The sequence below is a fragment of the Mustela nivalis genome, assembly GCF_964662115.1.
Source record: "Mustela nivalis genome assembly, chromosome: 16".
In the NCBI taxonomy this organism is placed as follows: Eukaryota; Metazoa; Chordata; class Mammalia; order Carnivora; family Mustelidae; genus Mustela; species Mustela nivalis.
Window position 1 is genome coordinate 53,925,439 of NC_139035.1, and position 16,909 is coordinate 53,942,347.

The following is a 16,909-nucleotide window of genomic DNA, read 5'->3' on the forward strand; positions in this document are numbered from 1 at the left end:
GATCATAAGTAGGCAGAGAGGCAGGGAGAGAGAGGAAGGGAAGCAGGCTCCTGGCTGAGCAGAGAGCCCTACGCAGGGCTCGATCCCAGGACACTGAGATCATGACCTGAGCCAAAGGCAGAGGCTTTAACCCACTGAGCCACGCAGGTACCCCTATATTACTACTTTGAGATTCAAATTTCTTATCTTAATATGGAAATAATGATACTACTTGTATCCCAGGGTTTTTATCAGTATAAGCTCAGGTAAGGCAGGGAAAATGTTTATCAAAGTGTTTGGCATATGCTGGAAATTTAACAAAAGGCAAGTATAAACAAGTGATATTATTGAATGTAAGTGATATTCACCACAAGTATTCTAATTATGCTTCCCCTGAATATTCCACATTTCCTAGATCTCACTTCCTTTTCTGGTAAAATTTATAAACATGTAGTAAGAATTAATTTATAGATATCACTGAAATAATAATTTATAAACTGAAAGCCCACTTAATTGCCTAAGTAATTTTCTGTTGCCAAGCAGCCACATGGACATTGTTTTCTCCCAGCAACTTACCTGTGTAAAGTCGCTCTATTCACACTGACCACAAAACAAAATACATGTGAGAAAACCCAGTTGATTTAACCACTATTTTGGTTTTGAACATTCAAGAGAAAGTGGTTCGACTCACGTTTTGAAAAAAATATTGTACCTGACCACTTTTGCTTGGTGTATGTAATTCATGATGACTAAATTTGGAAAACATTGAAATCATCTGGGAAGCTTAAAAAAAAAATCTAGATTTCTTGACTCCACCCCAGGAGATTCTGATTCAGTAAACTTGTGATTGAGAACCGGTCTTTGCAAAAGCTTTCCAGGTGATTCTAATGTTTGTTCAGGTTTGGGGAACTGCAGGTATGGACTACTTGGCCCAATTTTCAGCTCTGCTTATGATGTAATCATTGCATAATGGTAGAGGAGTATGATGAGTACCTTGAAAGCTCTTGATTGTGAGCAAATAAACAACCTCTGGTTATAACAAGTTTGTTTTCTTTCAGTTTAAAATATATATTTGTGACTCTTCAGGAACAGAAAAATGTTTTTATTATCCAAATCAAAACACAGCATGAGGTACTTTCCAATAAAATCAACTGTAGATTATACAGAAGTCAAAATAATCTGCCTGTTTACAGAGTTCAAAATCCTTCTAGGCACCAGGAAAAAAGTTTAATTTAAGATTTTAATCTTTCCATATATTACGGGGTTTCTGTAATGGATTTTGTACATCTGAAACTAAAAGATTGACAGGTCTGGATATTATAGATTTATTAACCATTGGTTACATGGTCAGAGTTAGTGTGTGAAGCATTTCTACAATACCCCCAAGGATGCGCTAGAATGAACAATTTCTACAAAGCCTGAGGTAGGCAAGAGTTAAGGTTACGTTAAAAAAAGCAGAAGTTGTGCTTTATTTCACAATGATCCTTTTCTAAGTATAAACATTATACACTGAGCATAAAAATATGATGTTGAACTTAAAGAAAAATATGACTTTTGTCATATTGCATTTTTGCTGGGAAATTCAAGAGAAGTCTTAAACATTTACAAATGCAATCCTGCAGTGCACTGTTTTAACATTTTGAAAACGGGGCCCTTGGCACCTAGCAAAGGCTGGAGTAAATACATTTTAAAAATAAATAATTGAAGACAAAAATAATTCTCCAAAAAAAATCATCACTATTCACAGGCTAATGTACAGAGCCAATGTATGCTAATTATATAAATTACCTCATTTAATCTTTACAACCACCCAAATGTATGTACTACCATTGTCTCCATTTTATAGCTGCACCGAACAGAGACTCAGGGAGAAGAACCGACTTGTTGATGTCAGCTAACAGGTGGCAGAATTGAGATGCGAGTCCTGTTTTCTCTTTCACCCGACATCCATTGTCTTAAAAGGAAAGGTATCTTCAGATAAGCAATTTATGTGTATAATAATGTTAAAATGACAAGTGATTTGATAGGCCATGGAACCCCCTGATCACATGGCTTTTTTTTTTTTAATTTTTTTTTTGCTTATCATCTTGGACTTTCTCTTATTGTGCTTTGACAATCTGGATTGTGGAAGACTCTGGTGGGATTCTGAGAAATCTCTGGTTCAGAGGCAAAATCCAGTCCCAGACTGGCTCTTTTCTGTTTCATTTTACTTGATGGCACAGAAGCACCACAGCTTCATAAAGATGCCAAGGAGAAATATGCTCGAAGACAGCAAGATAGCATGCTGGTCCATTCAAGTAGAGACGGATTCTGTAAAGGGATATGTAAGTTCGTATATTTTCTGCAGCAGAAGATACGGGTTTTCTTCGACTGAAGTTAAGAATGGAGTTCAAGAATATCTATGCTCCTAAAACTGAGGTAAGGATTACAGGGCTGTATTTCACAGGCTGGGGCTGGTGATCATTCCTCTGCTCTAATTTACTGAGCTGTATATTCATTTTAAAGCAAAGGCGGATGGAATCATTTATATTTAATATCTTAGAGAGGCTTACCTTTTTCTTTGCTTATAAAGATCTTGATAAATTTTCTCCTGTGAGTTTGACCAAATTAAGACCCTTCTGTTTTTGTTTTTGATCTTAGATTATGACATCAGAAGGATGCTGGTTGATGAGAACTTAAGTTTTATATATTAGGCCTCTATGTTACCTTCTTGGCTCTATTGCCCATTTGTTTGCTGATTTAGTTTTTATTTTGATTCCAGTTAGTTAACACAGGGTGCTGTATTAGTTTCCGGTGTACGATAGAGTGATTCAAGAATTCCATACATCGCCCAGTGCTCATCACAGCAAGGGCGCTCCTGAATTCCCATCTCGTATTTAACCCACACCCACCACCCACGCACACTCTGGTAACCATCAGTATACTGTCTGTAGTGAGAGTCTGTTTTTGTTTTGTCTCTCTTTTTGCTCTTTTGTTTTGTTTCTTAAATTCTTCATGAGTGAGATCATATGGTATTTGTACTTCTCTGATGGACATTTCACCTTGCTTTATACTCTCTCGCTCTATCCATTCATTCCTTTTTATGGAATGAATTCCTTTTTCCTTTCATTCCTTTTTATGGATGAATTATATATATATAATATGCACATGAATATAACATATATTATTAATATACACATTATTAATATATACGCCATCTTTTTTATCCACTTATCAATTGATGGACACTGGGCTGCCTCCATATCTTGATTATTGTAAATAACGCTGCTATAAACATAGAGGTGTATGTATTTGTTTGAATTAGTGTTTTTTGGGTGAGTACCCAGTAGTGTGAATGCTTGATCATAGGATAGTTCTATTTTTAACTTTTTGAGGAAACTCCATACTGTTTTCCTCAGTGGTGGCATCGGTTTGTATTTCCACTAACAGTGCAAGAGGATTGCCCTTTCTCCAAATCCTCACCAGCACCTGTTGTTTCTTGTGTTTTTGTTTTTAGCCACTCTGACAAGGGTCAGAGAATAACTACATTGTAGTTTTCATTTGCATTTCCCTGATGATAAATGATGAAAAGCATTTTTTCATGTCTGTTGGTCATCTGTATGCCTTCTTTGGAGAAATATCTGTTCATATCTTCTGCCCATTTTTAAATTGAATTATTATTTTTGGGGTGTTGAATTTTTAAAGTTCTTTATATATTTTGGTTCCTAACCTTTTATCAGATATATCATTTACAAATATCTTCTCCCATTCTGAAGGTTGCCTTTTAGTTTTAGTGATTGTTTCCTTCACTGTGCAGAAGTTTTTATTTTGATGAAGCCCCAATAGTTCATTTTTGCTTTTGTTTCCCTTGCCTCAAGGGACCTATCTAAAAAAAAGTTGCACACCAATGTCAGAGAAATTACTGCTTGTGCTCTCTTCTAGGGTTTTCATGATTCCAGATCTCACATTTAGGACTTTAATGCATCTTGAGTTTATTTTTCTGTATGGTATAAGACAGTGATCCAGTTTTTTTTTTTTTTTTTAAGATTTTATTTATTTACGTGACAGAGATCATGAGGAGGCAGAGAGGCAGGCAGAGAGAGAGGAGGAAGCAGGCTCCCTGCGGAGCAGAGAGCCCGATGTGGGGCTCGATCCCAGGACCCTGGGATCATGACCTGAGCCGAAGGCAGAGGCTTTAACTCACTGAGCCACCCAGGCGCCCCAACAGTGATCCAGTTTTATTCATTGCTGGCTGCTGTCCAGTTTTCCTGACAGCATTTCTTGCAGGGACTGTCTTTTTCCCATTGGATATTCTTTCCTGCTTTGTCGAAGATAAATTGACCATATAATTATGGGCTTTTGTCCCTAGGCTTTCTATTATGTTCTGTTGACGTACATGCCAGTACTGTACCGTTTGAATTACTACAGCTTTGTAATATAATTTGAATACTGGAATTGTGACACCTCCAGCTTTGCTTTTCATTTCTCAACACTGCTTTGGCTATTCAGAGTCTTTGGTGGTTCCATATAAATTTTAGGAGTGTTTCTTATTATTTTGGATGCAATTATAAATGATATTGTTTTCTTAATTACTCTGCTGATTAATTATTGGTGCATAGAAATGCAACATATTTCTGTACATTGATTTTTATCCTGCAAACTTTACTGAATTCATTTTTTAGTTCTAATAGTCTTTTGGTGGAGTCTTTTAGGTTTTCTATATAGAGTTTCATGTCATCTGCACATAGTGAAAGCTTTACATCTTCCTTACCAATTTGGATGTCTTCTATTTCTTTTTGTTGTCTAATTGTTGTGGCTAGGACTTCCAGTACTATATTGACTAAAAGCGGTGAGAATGGACCTCTTTGTCTTGTTCTTGACCTTTGGGGGAAAAGCTCTCAGTTTTTCTTCATTAAGTCTGATGTTTGCTGTGGGTTTTTCATATATGGTCATTATTATGTTGAGGTATGTTCCCTCTATAACCACTTTGTTGAGGGTTTTTATCATGAATTGGTATGGTACTTTTTCAAAAGTACAAGTTTTTGGCTGAGATAATCATTCAAGTAAATGAAAAATATATCTTTGCTAATTATTTTATGGAATGGACTTGCTGATGGCCAACATAGTTGCTCACCAATTGTTTTCAGTGCATGTTCGACTGTAGCTAAACTTATTCCAATGGAGATAATAGAAATTTGTGTCAATTTTATCTGAAGACTAGATATTAGAGATAAAATCACATTTTGAAGTGAATTTAACACCTTAATCCATTTTAAATTTTACTGCAACAGCATTTCCATACTTTCCTTATGTTAAAAGACAGAGCAAGGAGATTTCACTTTAATCCCTATTCCACGGTGTTAATGCAATCAGATCTGTACCTAAGGATGAAGCTTACATCAAAATATAATAATTCACTAAGCCATAAAAGCAACCCACTAGTGACTAAATGGCACAATCGAGTCTATATAGTTTAGAGGGGCAAAATTCAACTACCATAACTGGCCACAATCTAATAGAAAGGGTAGAGTAACTACTGTCTTTCTGAATTCCTTACTCACTGCTATAATAAAGGCTGAATCATCTAACATCAATGATCCAATCTTGGGAGTCCTGCAGAATGAATGTTTGAGGTCATTCAGATCTATGTGACTTACCTGGGTTGTATATAAATAAGAAGGCAGATTTTAGTACTTAAAAGAAAGTATTACTTTTAAAGAAAAGAATATATCTATGTATCTATATATCTTTATCTACATGCCTACATCTGTATCTGTATGTATATATGCATATACTTATTTATGTATAGACTTAGGAATTGGTTTGTATTATTCTGTTTGTACTTATCCAGGAGACAGGCTATTTCCTTTTGCTTTACTAAATTTACATTTTCCTCCTTATCTTCAATTAACTTTCTCTGAAATGTTTTACATACACATATGCATGTGCATACATGCGCGCACGCGCGCGCACACACACACACACACACACACACACACAATTTTATTTCTTTACCTGGTGGGGTCCAAGCTACAAATATGGAATAAGGCCCGATTACTGTGATATTATATGGAGGCTGGATTTCTTCTGGTGTCAGTACAGGTGTTTGTACAATGTAATCATCACTAGGATTGCTGCCACCTCCAGTTGTGGCTTCCAATTTATAAATGTATCTATATTAAAAAGAAAGGATTGTGATAAGGCAATGCACAAGAAACTTGAACAACGGTTGTTGGGCTTTCTCTCCATTGCTTAGTCCTAAATTATGACAAATTGCAAATTTTCTGCTCCCTGTCCAGAAACATCATTGTTGACTTGATAATTTTTCCAGAATAGGCATCACTCTAGACTGTCACTATTTCTGCCCCTTCCCACTTTATTTTTAACCTGCTAGTAATCAATTAGATTTCAGGAAAGTCTTTGAGTTTGCCAGTAGATTGTGAAGGATTCAAATTAATCTTCTCCATTTTTTTTTTTAGATTTTATTTATTTCTTTGACAGAGATCACAAGTTTGCAGAGAGGTAGGCAGAGAGAGAGGTAGGGAAGCAAGTTCCTTGCTGAGCAGAGAGCCCAATCCGGGGCTCGATCCCAGGACCCTGAGATCATGATCCAAGGTGAAGGCAGAGGTTTATCCCACTGAGCCACCCAGGCACCCCAATCTTTGCCATTTTTACCTAGGTTGGAATTCAGGGAAATATGTTTAGAGGAAGATGTTTCTAAATTGATCTGCTTACTCTCTACAATAAAACTGAATTGATCTCTACTCTCTGCAGTAAAACATCTGTTGATCTAAGATACATTTTGTTTCTGCTGAGATATGAATTGGAATGAATTGCAAATATGTGGAAATTTCCCCCCAAAACCATTCATACCTATACAGAGTGCAGCAAGCAGAGAAAACATTATATTAGAAGAAAAGTTAGTTGATGTAAAACAAAACTCTTTAAATCTTTTTTATTGCTAGCTTAGGAATGCATGTTTTTGAAGATAATTTGATAATATTTTTAAAGTTTAATACTTAGTGTATTTTATATACTTAAAAGATGTCATGTACTCTAAAGACTAAAGTTATGAGTTAGCACTTGAGTCTTCAACATCTGAAATGAATTAAAAGATCTAATCAGTTTATGGAATGGCTACTGAACACAGAGATTAATCATCCAATTAATTTATTATTGTTTCATTTTGAAGTGCACTCTTTTCAGCGCTGAAGAATTTTAAATTCTAACTATATGATCAGTAAAATTTTTCTTTAGTTCACCTGCTGTTGGGCTCGAGGTTTTTATCAGTGAAATTCTGCTCCTCAGTGCCACCCAGGAAAACCAAGGTTCCGTTACGACTCAATTGATACTGAGAGATGAGGCCATTGGGCTTTTCTGGCGGACTCCAAAATAACTCCACTGTTGTGGAATTGATGATAATGTGTCGAGGTGTCACCCAAACCCCTGGAAAAAAATAACACAATGAGGTTTTACTGTTTGAATAAAATATATACCTTATCAAAAGTCAAACCACAACCTCACATCTTATGATATTTTTGTCTGTTGTTAAAAAAATCTCAGGGTGAAGCAACCAAAATACATTTTCCTTACTTTAGAGGTAAAATATACAGTTGGGTATAAATACACTTTTTAGTGCTTTATTTTATTTGTAAATTATCTTTAGAAAGTGAATGTCAGACATTGAGTGGAGGAAGATTTCTCTGTATCGGCTGTGACCCTGAGTTTAATCAAGGCCTGAAATACTACCCAGGAATTTTAAACTTCGATGCCTATAGACTTGGAATATGTGGAAGTAATCATAAAGTAGTATTTACTTGAATTATCAAATTCAATGAATAACATACTTTGCCTTTGTCTCTCTGATACAATGTGCTGTGCCTCTTTTCCTCTTTTCTCTCATTTACTGGCTTCTCTCCCCCTACTGGATCTCAAAAATGGGCCTCCGAGACCTAGGCTTTCTCCTCTCCCTTAGTGCTCCCTCTTCTTTCTTCTCCTCTTGTTTTCCAACATTCACTTTCGAGGTGATCTTCACCTCACTCTTAGTTTTAAGTATCATCTATAAGTTGAACACTACCAATTGCATATCTCTAAACTAAAACTCCCTTGAGCTTCAGACTCCTGAACCCAGCTGTCAACCTGACACCTCCATGTAGATGACTAATAAAGTATCAAAACTTAAAACATCTAAAAAAGAACTCTTGGTTCTTCTGTTATAATCTATTCATCTCCCAATTTTGTCCCTCTATTCCTTTTCTTGGTCAAAACACAACAAAATATTATTCTTGAGGCTCCCATTTTTTAAGCTTCAAATGCAAGGTCATCAAATCCTGCTCATTCTACCTTGAATGCCTCTAGTTCTCTATACATTTAGTGCCATCTCTTCTGATCCAAGCTGCATTTTTCTCTTATGAACCTCTAGCATAGCCTCTAATCTGGTCTCTGAGTTTTAAATCTTGCCCTTCTCTATTTCACGTAATCTTCATAAAAGTAGATAAAATATATCAGAGCACCCGGGTGGCTCAGTTAGTTAAGCATCTGCCTTCGGCTCAGGTCATGATCCCAGGGTCCGGAGACTGAGCCCTGCATCAAGCTCCCTCCTTAGCGGGGAGCCTGCTTCTCCTTCTCCCTCTGCTCCCCAGCTCCTGCTCTCTTGCTCACTCACTCTCTATCTCAAATAAATAAATAAAATCATAAAGAAGAATATGAAGTATATATATAAGTCATTATAATCTTGGTAAAACATACAACCCTTTTGAAATTATTCATATAATTCCAATTCCTTACGATAACCTCAACAATCCTACATATTTTCTGGTTATGATCTACCTGGCTCCAGCCACAGCAGACTCCTCTCTATCCCTAGAATGCTTCCAGTTCTTTCTCACCTCTAACCTTCCACACTTCCATTCCTTCTGCCTGGAACTTTTGGTTATGACAACATGACATTTTTTCAATTTATTTTCATAGTTCAGTGAGCTGTGTGAGTATCATCTTCACAGGGAGGTCTTATTTGACCAAACTTCTCATGATAACTTTAATCTTATCTCAAGTGACCCCAACCTACTTTCTCTCTATCCTAGGACCTTTTCTAGTTTCCTTTAACACTGATAATATCATAATAATTTTTCTTGATAGTATCATTATTTCTATATTATCACTGCACAATCTGCTTCAATATAAAGTTAGTTTCATGAGGACAAGAATCTCCTCTGTCTTATTTGTCAAGGTATCTTAATGCATAGTAGTACAATGCCTAGTTGATACTGAGTAAGGAAATTAATTATAAATACACACAAATTACTATGTTAAGCACTGTAGGCAGTTCCGGAGAATGTAGGCATGAGTAAGATGTGGCTCATTCCTACAAGGAGTTTACTCTCCTCTGTAAAAGTTAAAATAAATACACAGACAACTGTCATTCAAGGTCAAACATTCAGATACTCTTATAGATGTACAAACATGTCGATGGGGAACCTAGGCAATGAGGAAGATCAATCCAGCCATTTCATGTCGTCATCTAGGTATCCTCTGAACGGACACTATAATTCTCTTCTTCAGCTTTTAAGAACGCATGAACTATTAGGTTCCCTGTAATCAATAGTTTTTGGTTGATTTCATCTCTGGTGTAAGTTATTCAGTACAGGATAAGATTTCAACACTTTTAAAAGAAAAAATTTCAGGACATTCAAATGCAATTTATTTAGGAACATCCTAAAGAATCAAGGAAAATCAAGATAGATTTTAAAACAGCTCAAACTTGCTGATTTTTAAAGGAACAACTTATTTCTAAGAAGAAAGTAGTTCATTTTGTTCTACAATAGATATCTGGACAAATCCACAAATCATAGTATACTTTTATGTCTCAGTTTCTCTGCCAGTCATTGTTAGATGAGTCAAGCAACTAATTAGAGTTCTGTTTCAAACATGATATTAATTTGTTGATTTAAGAGATAAAGTATGAAATTTCATTAATAATCTGTTTCCTGCAATCCTGTCTTTTTCACCTTTAAGGATGTATTAAAAATCACCAAGGTGCTAAGAAGGCTTTTGCTTAGTTTCCACTTTGAATTAGTCGGTCAGCCTGTAGATATAGAGGAGTGAATGAAATAACATGAATCAAGATTTGGGGTTTATTTCAGGTTTTAAATAAAAAATGAGTTTCATATTTATGCAAGCTGGTGAAAGCTCTTGTTTTGTTGGTAACAACCCTGTATCTACCGGGTTGGAAACAAGAGGAAACCGAAATGTGTAAAATATACTACATGCCATATGGTTTTACATATATAATGATATGGGGACACTATTATGTTAGCAGTTGCAAGAAATCTTTGATAGAATAAGATGCCCTTTTGGTAAAATGTCTTAATGGGTCCCAGGTAGAGAATCTGCTTTCCTCTGTGAGCCTGAGTCTCAGGTGGCATCAGAAAAACCTATCCTACGTAATAGAAGGTCAGAGTTGAGACAATTCAAGGAAAGGAGAAGGATGGTCATGAGGTCAAAAGGAAATCATCTTGAAGGCGGGCAGGAGGAGGTAAACTAGCTGAGAGCTTTAAGAAGGAAAGGTCAGAAGGAAACCTTGGTGGTAGGTCTTTTGCAATATTAGCCACCAAAAAAAGAACATGTCTATTAGATTTGTTTTACATTTGCTTAGAGTGCCACATAATATTATACACTTCTTACTTCTCTTTAAATCTTCATTCTAATTTAAAAATACCAGTATTTATTATGGATTGGCTTTCTTTTGGAAGCCAGTAAGGGGACTCAGTTTTGTATTGGCTGATGTCCTGGATGCCTTGACTTCTAGACTATTATGATTTATAAATTTATCCAACATTCCACCCAATTTTGTGTCATTTTCTATGTCAGGCACTGTGGATGTAGGGATAAGGATGTATAGTCCATACCCTTCAAAGAACTCATAGTATTATGGTGTATAAAGATGACTGAATAAAAATTTAAAATCCACTTTGCTAAATGCTTTAGGAAGCATAGTGCCTTGGAGTACTTAGGAAGGGTAGCAACATAGACCTGGAGTAACACGGGGATGGGTAGGAAACAGATTTCTAGAAGGGGAGGACATGTGAGCCGAATTTTTTAAAAAATGGGTTAGCTGAGTGAGGATGTAGGAAAGAGATCTAAACTGAGGGGACCCACACAAAGGCCTTGAAATACAGGAAAGTATGGTAGAATTCCAAGTACCTCAGCATGACTGGTGCATTGGATGGCATGTGGGGAAAGCCAAAAGGCTCAATGGATAGCAGAGGTTAAAATTTGAGGGATCTATTTTGCTTTACTTAGATGTGGATTTTTTTTTTTTCCTGGAAGGAAGTGAGAATTTATGGAGCCGACTAATGTGAAGTATGTCTATTTAGGCACAAGGGCGAGAAGAATTAATATGAGAAAGAGGAGAAATGACTAGAGGCAGGAAGACTACTTATGGGGAGTTAAAGGCATCTGAACTAAGTCAACACCAAAAGGGATATAAAGGCAGTACACATTCAGAAATTCCTTAGATTTATTAATTTACAATTTAAATTTAAAAATTTATTATAATTTAATAAAAATTGCTAAATATAATAAAATTTAATAAAAATTAAAATTAATTAACTTAAAATTAATTAAAATCAATAAGATTTTATGAAGAACTGCACATTACAACCTGAAAAAAAAAAAGGTACACATTAAGAAGGTCCATTTTGGGCTGATGAAGTGTATGATGGTACTTGAAGGGGGGAAAAGGGAAAAAAAATAAGCTGGGTAGTGAGGAGAGAGATTTTAAATGTTGAAATACCGAGACTGAAGTATTTGCAAAACACCCAAATGAAAACATCTATAGATCGGTGGATGCACAGGTCTTAAATCTATGTGCAGGCTTTGTGAGCGCTAAGGACTCTGGGAGCTTGTACTTGAGAATTCCAAGAGATACTATGGTGTTACTAGGGCAAAGGGTAGAGGAAGAATCTGAAGGAGCGTCAACAGTTAAAAGAAAAAAGTCAGAGGAAGAGAGATCCGGAACACAGCTGAGAAAGATTCACATTTTCCTTTTTCTCCCCATGTGACCATTGCTGGAGGTAAGCATACCTGCAATTTTGCACAACTGAACTCTAAAATTAGAGTTTGCCGATAGGGCAGCACTTCTAAAAAGAAAACAAAAATCCGACTTGAACTCTCCCTATTTGACAGAAGGTACAAAATTTTCTGTGAGGATAAAACTGTAGAGAATTATGTCCAACTTATAATGAGGTAGTAATGTACATCAGCTTTTTTTTTTTTTTAAGATTGAAAATGAGAGCGAGAAATGAGAGGAGCTTACGGTGCTTGAACCAATGCTTCTTTTCATCCTCTCCATTTCTGCTTAGGACACTCAAGTGTTAGATCTTCAAACTATGTTGGATTCACTCAAATAGGCATTTTGTAATTAATTATATTTGGGTTACTAATTTAACACGAGATGATATGCTTATTTCCATGTCAGTAAAACAACAGAACTTAATGTTGCTGTTGATTTGTTCTCCTACAACCCCCAAGTTAAGTAGTCAGACTACATTTATTTCCCATACAAGTTACTCACAAATGGAACTTATACAGGCAGAAAATGGATTCTTTATCCATGTTTGTTCTGCAGAAGAAAGCCCATTTAGTTTATTATTCCTGTGCACAGTTATTTGTGTTAAAGGAAAGGTGCACTACGTTAAAAAAAGAAATCAAGTAAAACATTTTTCATCTCACACTCCCCTGTGTTGTTGAAAGCTATAATTTTTAAGTCATGAAATCTGAGCTTTTTCCAGAGTATTTTTGGGGGGAAAAGTGGGAAAATAGACACATATTTTCTAAGAATTTAAATATATGGATTTGATGAGCACACTGAAGCAAGAGACCCTGTTATTTTACCAGGTTTGAGCTGCAGCCAAAACTGGTTGATAGATCCTTTAGAAATTATCCATTATCATCAAAGTATCCATTTGATAGTTTACCTTTCCAAAAAATCCACTGCTGGTTTCTTCCTTTCAAAGGAACACTAAGCTTTTTGACATGAAACATTCTTTATATAGAAAACATCATTAGTGAAATCCTGGTGAGGAGCCATATGCCCCATATGTGGAATTTTCCATTTTATTCCCCATTTACTGGTAGGAAGTTCAGGTCTAATATTCTGAGGTACAACAATCCCCTTCATTAGAAGAGTAATGGACAAGCAGTTCAGGACTCTCCAATGGTAATTAACATCATATTTCTGTTTATAAACTCATGTATGCCTCTGTTTCCCCCACATTTAAAACAGGCTGATAATAAAGATGAGCAAAATAGTTGATCACTATCCCAAGCTTCTGAGCCTATCTTTCTTCTAAAAGTAAATGATAACACTCACCCCAATTCCCAACCCACTGGTAACCATTGTTATGTGTGTATGCTTCCAGAATTTTTTCTGAATTTTTATTTATCTATGGAAATGAATATAATTTTCTATGCATTTTTATACATAAAAGATACCATGCATTAACGTAGTTCTAAATTACCTCTTCATATGTTTAGATTGTCTCATTCTTTTAAGCTGAGGTATGGGAATTTCATAATGTTAATATACCTGCATTTATATAGCCATTCCCCTATGCAGAGATATTTAAATTGCTTCTGATATTTTTCCATTAAATAAAAATACCAAAAATGCTTCAATAAACATTCTGGTATATGTCTCTTGTACATTTGTGGAAGAGGGGTTTTTGGGCATAGATACTGAATGTGAAACTACTGTGTCATAGAAAATCAATGTTCTAAATTTAACAGACATTGCCAATTTGCCTTCCAAGGTGATGATCCCATTTTATATCCCCTCAACCTGTGTTGGATTCTGTATCTCCTCTACTGTTTATTTGTCAAAATCCTTGTTTTCCTCAGAACTCACTTGCTCCATCAAATCTTTTTTGATTTTCATAATGAGTTATAATCTCTCCCTCTTCAGATTAACTGGAACATTCTGTTCATTTTTTTAACTGATGTATGATTATTATACAATGTTATATTAGTTTCATGCATACAACATATTTATTTGGCAATTCTATACATTCCTCAATGATAGGTGGGGTCACCATCTGTCACCAGACATTATTAAAACATTATTGACCATTTGTTCTTTCTTAACATCACGTTTCAGATTCTCTCTCTCACTTTTTTTTTTTTTAAGATTTTATTTATTTATTTGTCAGACAGAGAGGCAGGCAGAGAGAGAGGGGAAGCAGGTTCCCCGCTGAGCAGGGGATTGATGTGGGGCTTGATCCCAGGACCCTGGGATTGAGGCTTTAACCCACAGAGCCAACCATGTCCCCCCTATCTCACTTTTTAAAAACACGTTTATTTATTTGTTTGTTTGTTTATTTGAGTGGCGGGGGTGGGAAGGGGAGCAGAGGAAGAGAGAGAATCCCAAGTAGACTCTGCACTGAGCCTGGAGCCCAACACGGGGCTCAGTCTCACTACCCTGAGATAAAAACCCTGAGATTACGACCTGAACTGTAATCAAGACTCCAACCCTTAACTGACTGAACCACCCAAGCACCCTGATTCTCTCTCTTAACCTAGGTTTAAGTACTTGTCCTGTGTCTTTCACTTGATGGTAGCTTCTTTATGGCAGTGAGCACATCCTTGTTATATATCAGGCATTCCAGAAATATTTAACTTCTGATTTTTTGAGGAATTTTATATCCCAGTACATAATATTTTTTTTCACTGAAAACTAAATTTAAGAGGTTTAAGCAACGGAAAGCAAAATTTATGTTGGGAGACTTACAGCTGAACCAAACCTGAAGAATGGGAGCCTAGAATATAATTTATCAACTTGACTCCTTCTTTGTTTGAAATGAAAGGGTTTATAGAATTCACTTCAAAATGCCATATGAAAACTTCTCCCAAATCATGGATATATTTTTTTTAATTTTTTAATTACCTTCAGGGGCTGCCTGCAGCGTCTGACCTAGAAAAGGCTCGCTTGAAGTGCATCCAGCAGATGTACAAGCTGTAAGTGTGAAGCTGTAGTTGGTGTATGGCTGGAGACCTAGAAAGAGCAAACAAGAAATAAAGTACATCTTGAGAGGATTATTTATTATCAATTAAGCATCGAAAGTAACATGCAGAGTTGTAGATACGATTTCCAAAAATTTTAAAAGCAGAAAACACTCTTTAATGGAGATAGGAACTTCACAAGCATCTTGATATAAATAGAAAATTCATTTATCATTAATAAAGTAGTAAATTCTCAGCCTTAGAAGAAATCTTAAAATTCATGCAATCCATCCACCCATCCATCTTTCTCCTGATTCTCTTGTACAAGAGGTCACTGAAAAGACTGCCTTGCCTAGGCAACCAGAGTTCTCATCTCTCAAAGAGCCTGTTCCATCTTTAGAGAGCTCTAGAGTTCTCTTTATTTTGTTTGAAAGTCCTTCTTTATATTGTGGTGGATTCTTTCCATCACTTGGACCCCTAGGGGCATACAGAACAAATCTAATTTCTTTTCCACATGACAGTTCTTCAAATATTTGTAGACAGTTATCAAATGCCCCCTGAGTCTTTTCTTCTCCAGACTAACCATCCTAGTTTCTGCAACTGCTTCTTATATGAGAAGGGGTGGAAAAAATAAAAGGAAGGTTAGATTCAAAATTTTTTTACCCTCAAGTCATATTCAGATTATATTCATACCATCCCCCCCCCCCTTTGTATTTAACTTTGCACTTCTTCACCATGTGTGCCCATACAGTACCAGCTCACCTTTAACTTCTGTAGTTTTTGGTCGGGGGGGGGGGGATGTTGGCTTTGTCTTTACACATTGATTAAACATAATTTTATGAAGGGGCAGTGCTATGGTATTCAGAATATGACACAGCCCAGTAACTGCTCAATAATTTCTCAGGAAAAATAGAATACTCAAGTTACTTAGCTTCTCTTTGCCTGATCTTCTGATCTGTAAAAATGGGAAATACAGCAACTCGCTTTTAAGGCTCTTGTGAAGATGAAATAGGTTACTTAGAGAAGTACTTTCTTTGAGCAGAAACAACCTTAAAACTCAGCAGCATTCGATAAGGCTAACATTTCTTGCCTTGATTTTTGGGAAAGTCCAAATACTGCTGAAGCTCAAAAATTTTCTTTTCCTTAAATATAAGACTTAGTCTATATGTTGAATGATTAGGCTAAGTGATAGCACTGCTCTACTAATTATTATATTAATTTTTCATGAATTCTGAACTACATTTTCACATATATTGTTCTTCTGGTAGGTGACTTTTTCCAGAGACATTCATGAATCACTCTGTGGCTTCGTGTAGATTTTTGCTCAAGATTTTTGACTACTCTGTGTATACACTACACCCAGTACCTGTTGTTCCCTCAAATTACTTTCTTCTTCATAGCCCTCAACATTATCTGATGTTTTATTATGTCTGTATATTCATTGTTTGTCTCCTCTCTAGGGCATAAGCTCTAAAAGAGCACAAACAGATCTGTATGTAAAAGATCCCAGCATATTCTTCAAATAATGACTGGCACAAAGTAGGTGCTTGTTAAATGAGTCAAAAAATTAATTTAACTGATTCCTTTAGTATTAGAGCAGTCATCTGGGTTTTCTGCTAAAGCAATAAAGTTCTGCAGCTGGAGCTGCTTCAGAATTCAGCTTCAAAGCCCTTTGTGTTTCCTTATCAATTTAGTGATAAGATGCAGATACTTATTTGATTGTAATCTTCCATTTGGTTGCTATGGAGGATTTACATAATTTTGATATTTACCTGATTTATAGATAAGAAATATGATGAAAGATCTAAGCCAAACCCAAACCATATATGTTTGATAAAAGCTTATGGGAAAATGCTAAAGATTATAAAATACAGAGCTCAAAAGAAAAAGGAGGACTCTTCTAAGAGTGAAGGTCAGAGAATGCAGTAGCGGGCTAATTTCGTCTGATAACGCA

At 35.9% G+C, this 16,909-nt stretch overlaps 1 protein-coding gene across 1 annotated transcript in view; it reads right to left on the bottom strand.

The window, feature by feature from the left end:
- The window catches only part of USH2A (usherin), a gene marked incomplete at its 5' end in the record, with an annotated part of 618,561 nt that overhangs the window by 113,810 nt on the left and 487,842 nt on the right, over window positions 1-16,909 (bottom strand). The window contains 3 exons of the mRNA XM_082703057.1: window positions 5,974-6,131; window positions 7,221-7,404; window positions 14,900-15,007. Of these exons, the coding sequence (XP_082559183.1) occupies window positions 5,974-6,131; window positions 7,221-7,404; window positions 14,900-15,007 (450 nt within the window). The remainder of the gene's footprint in view (window positions 1-5,973; window positions 6,132-7,220; window positions 7,405-14,899; window positions 15,008-16,909) is intronic.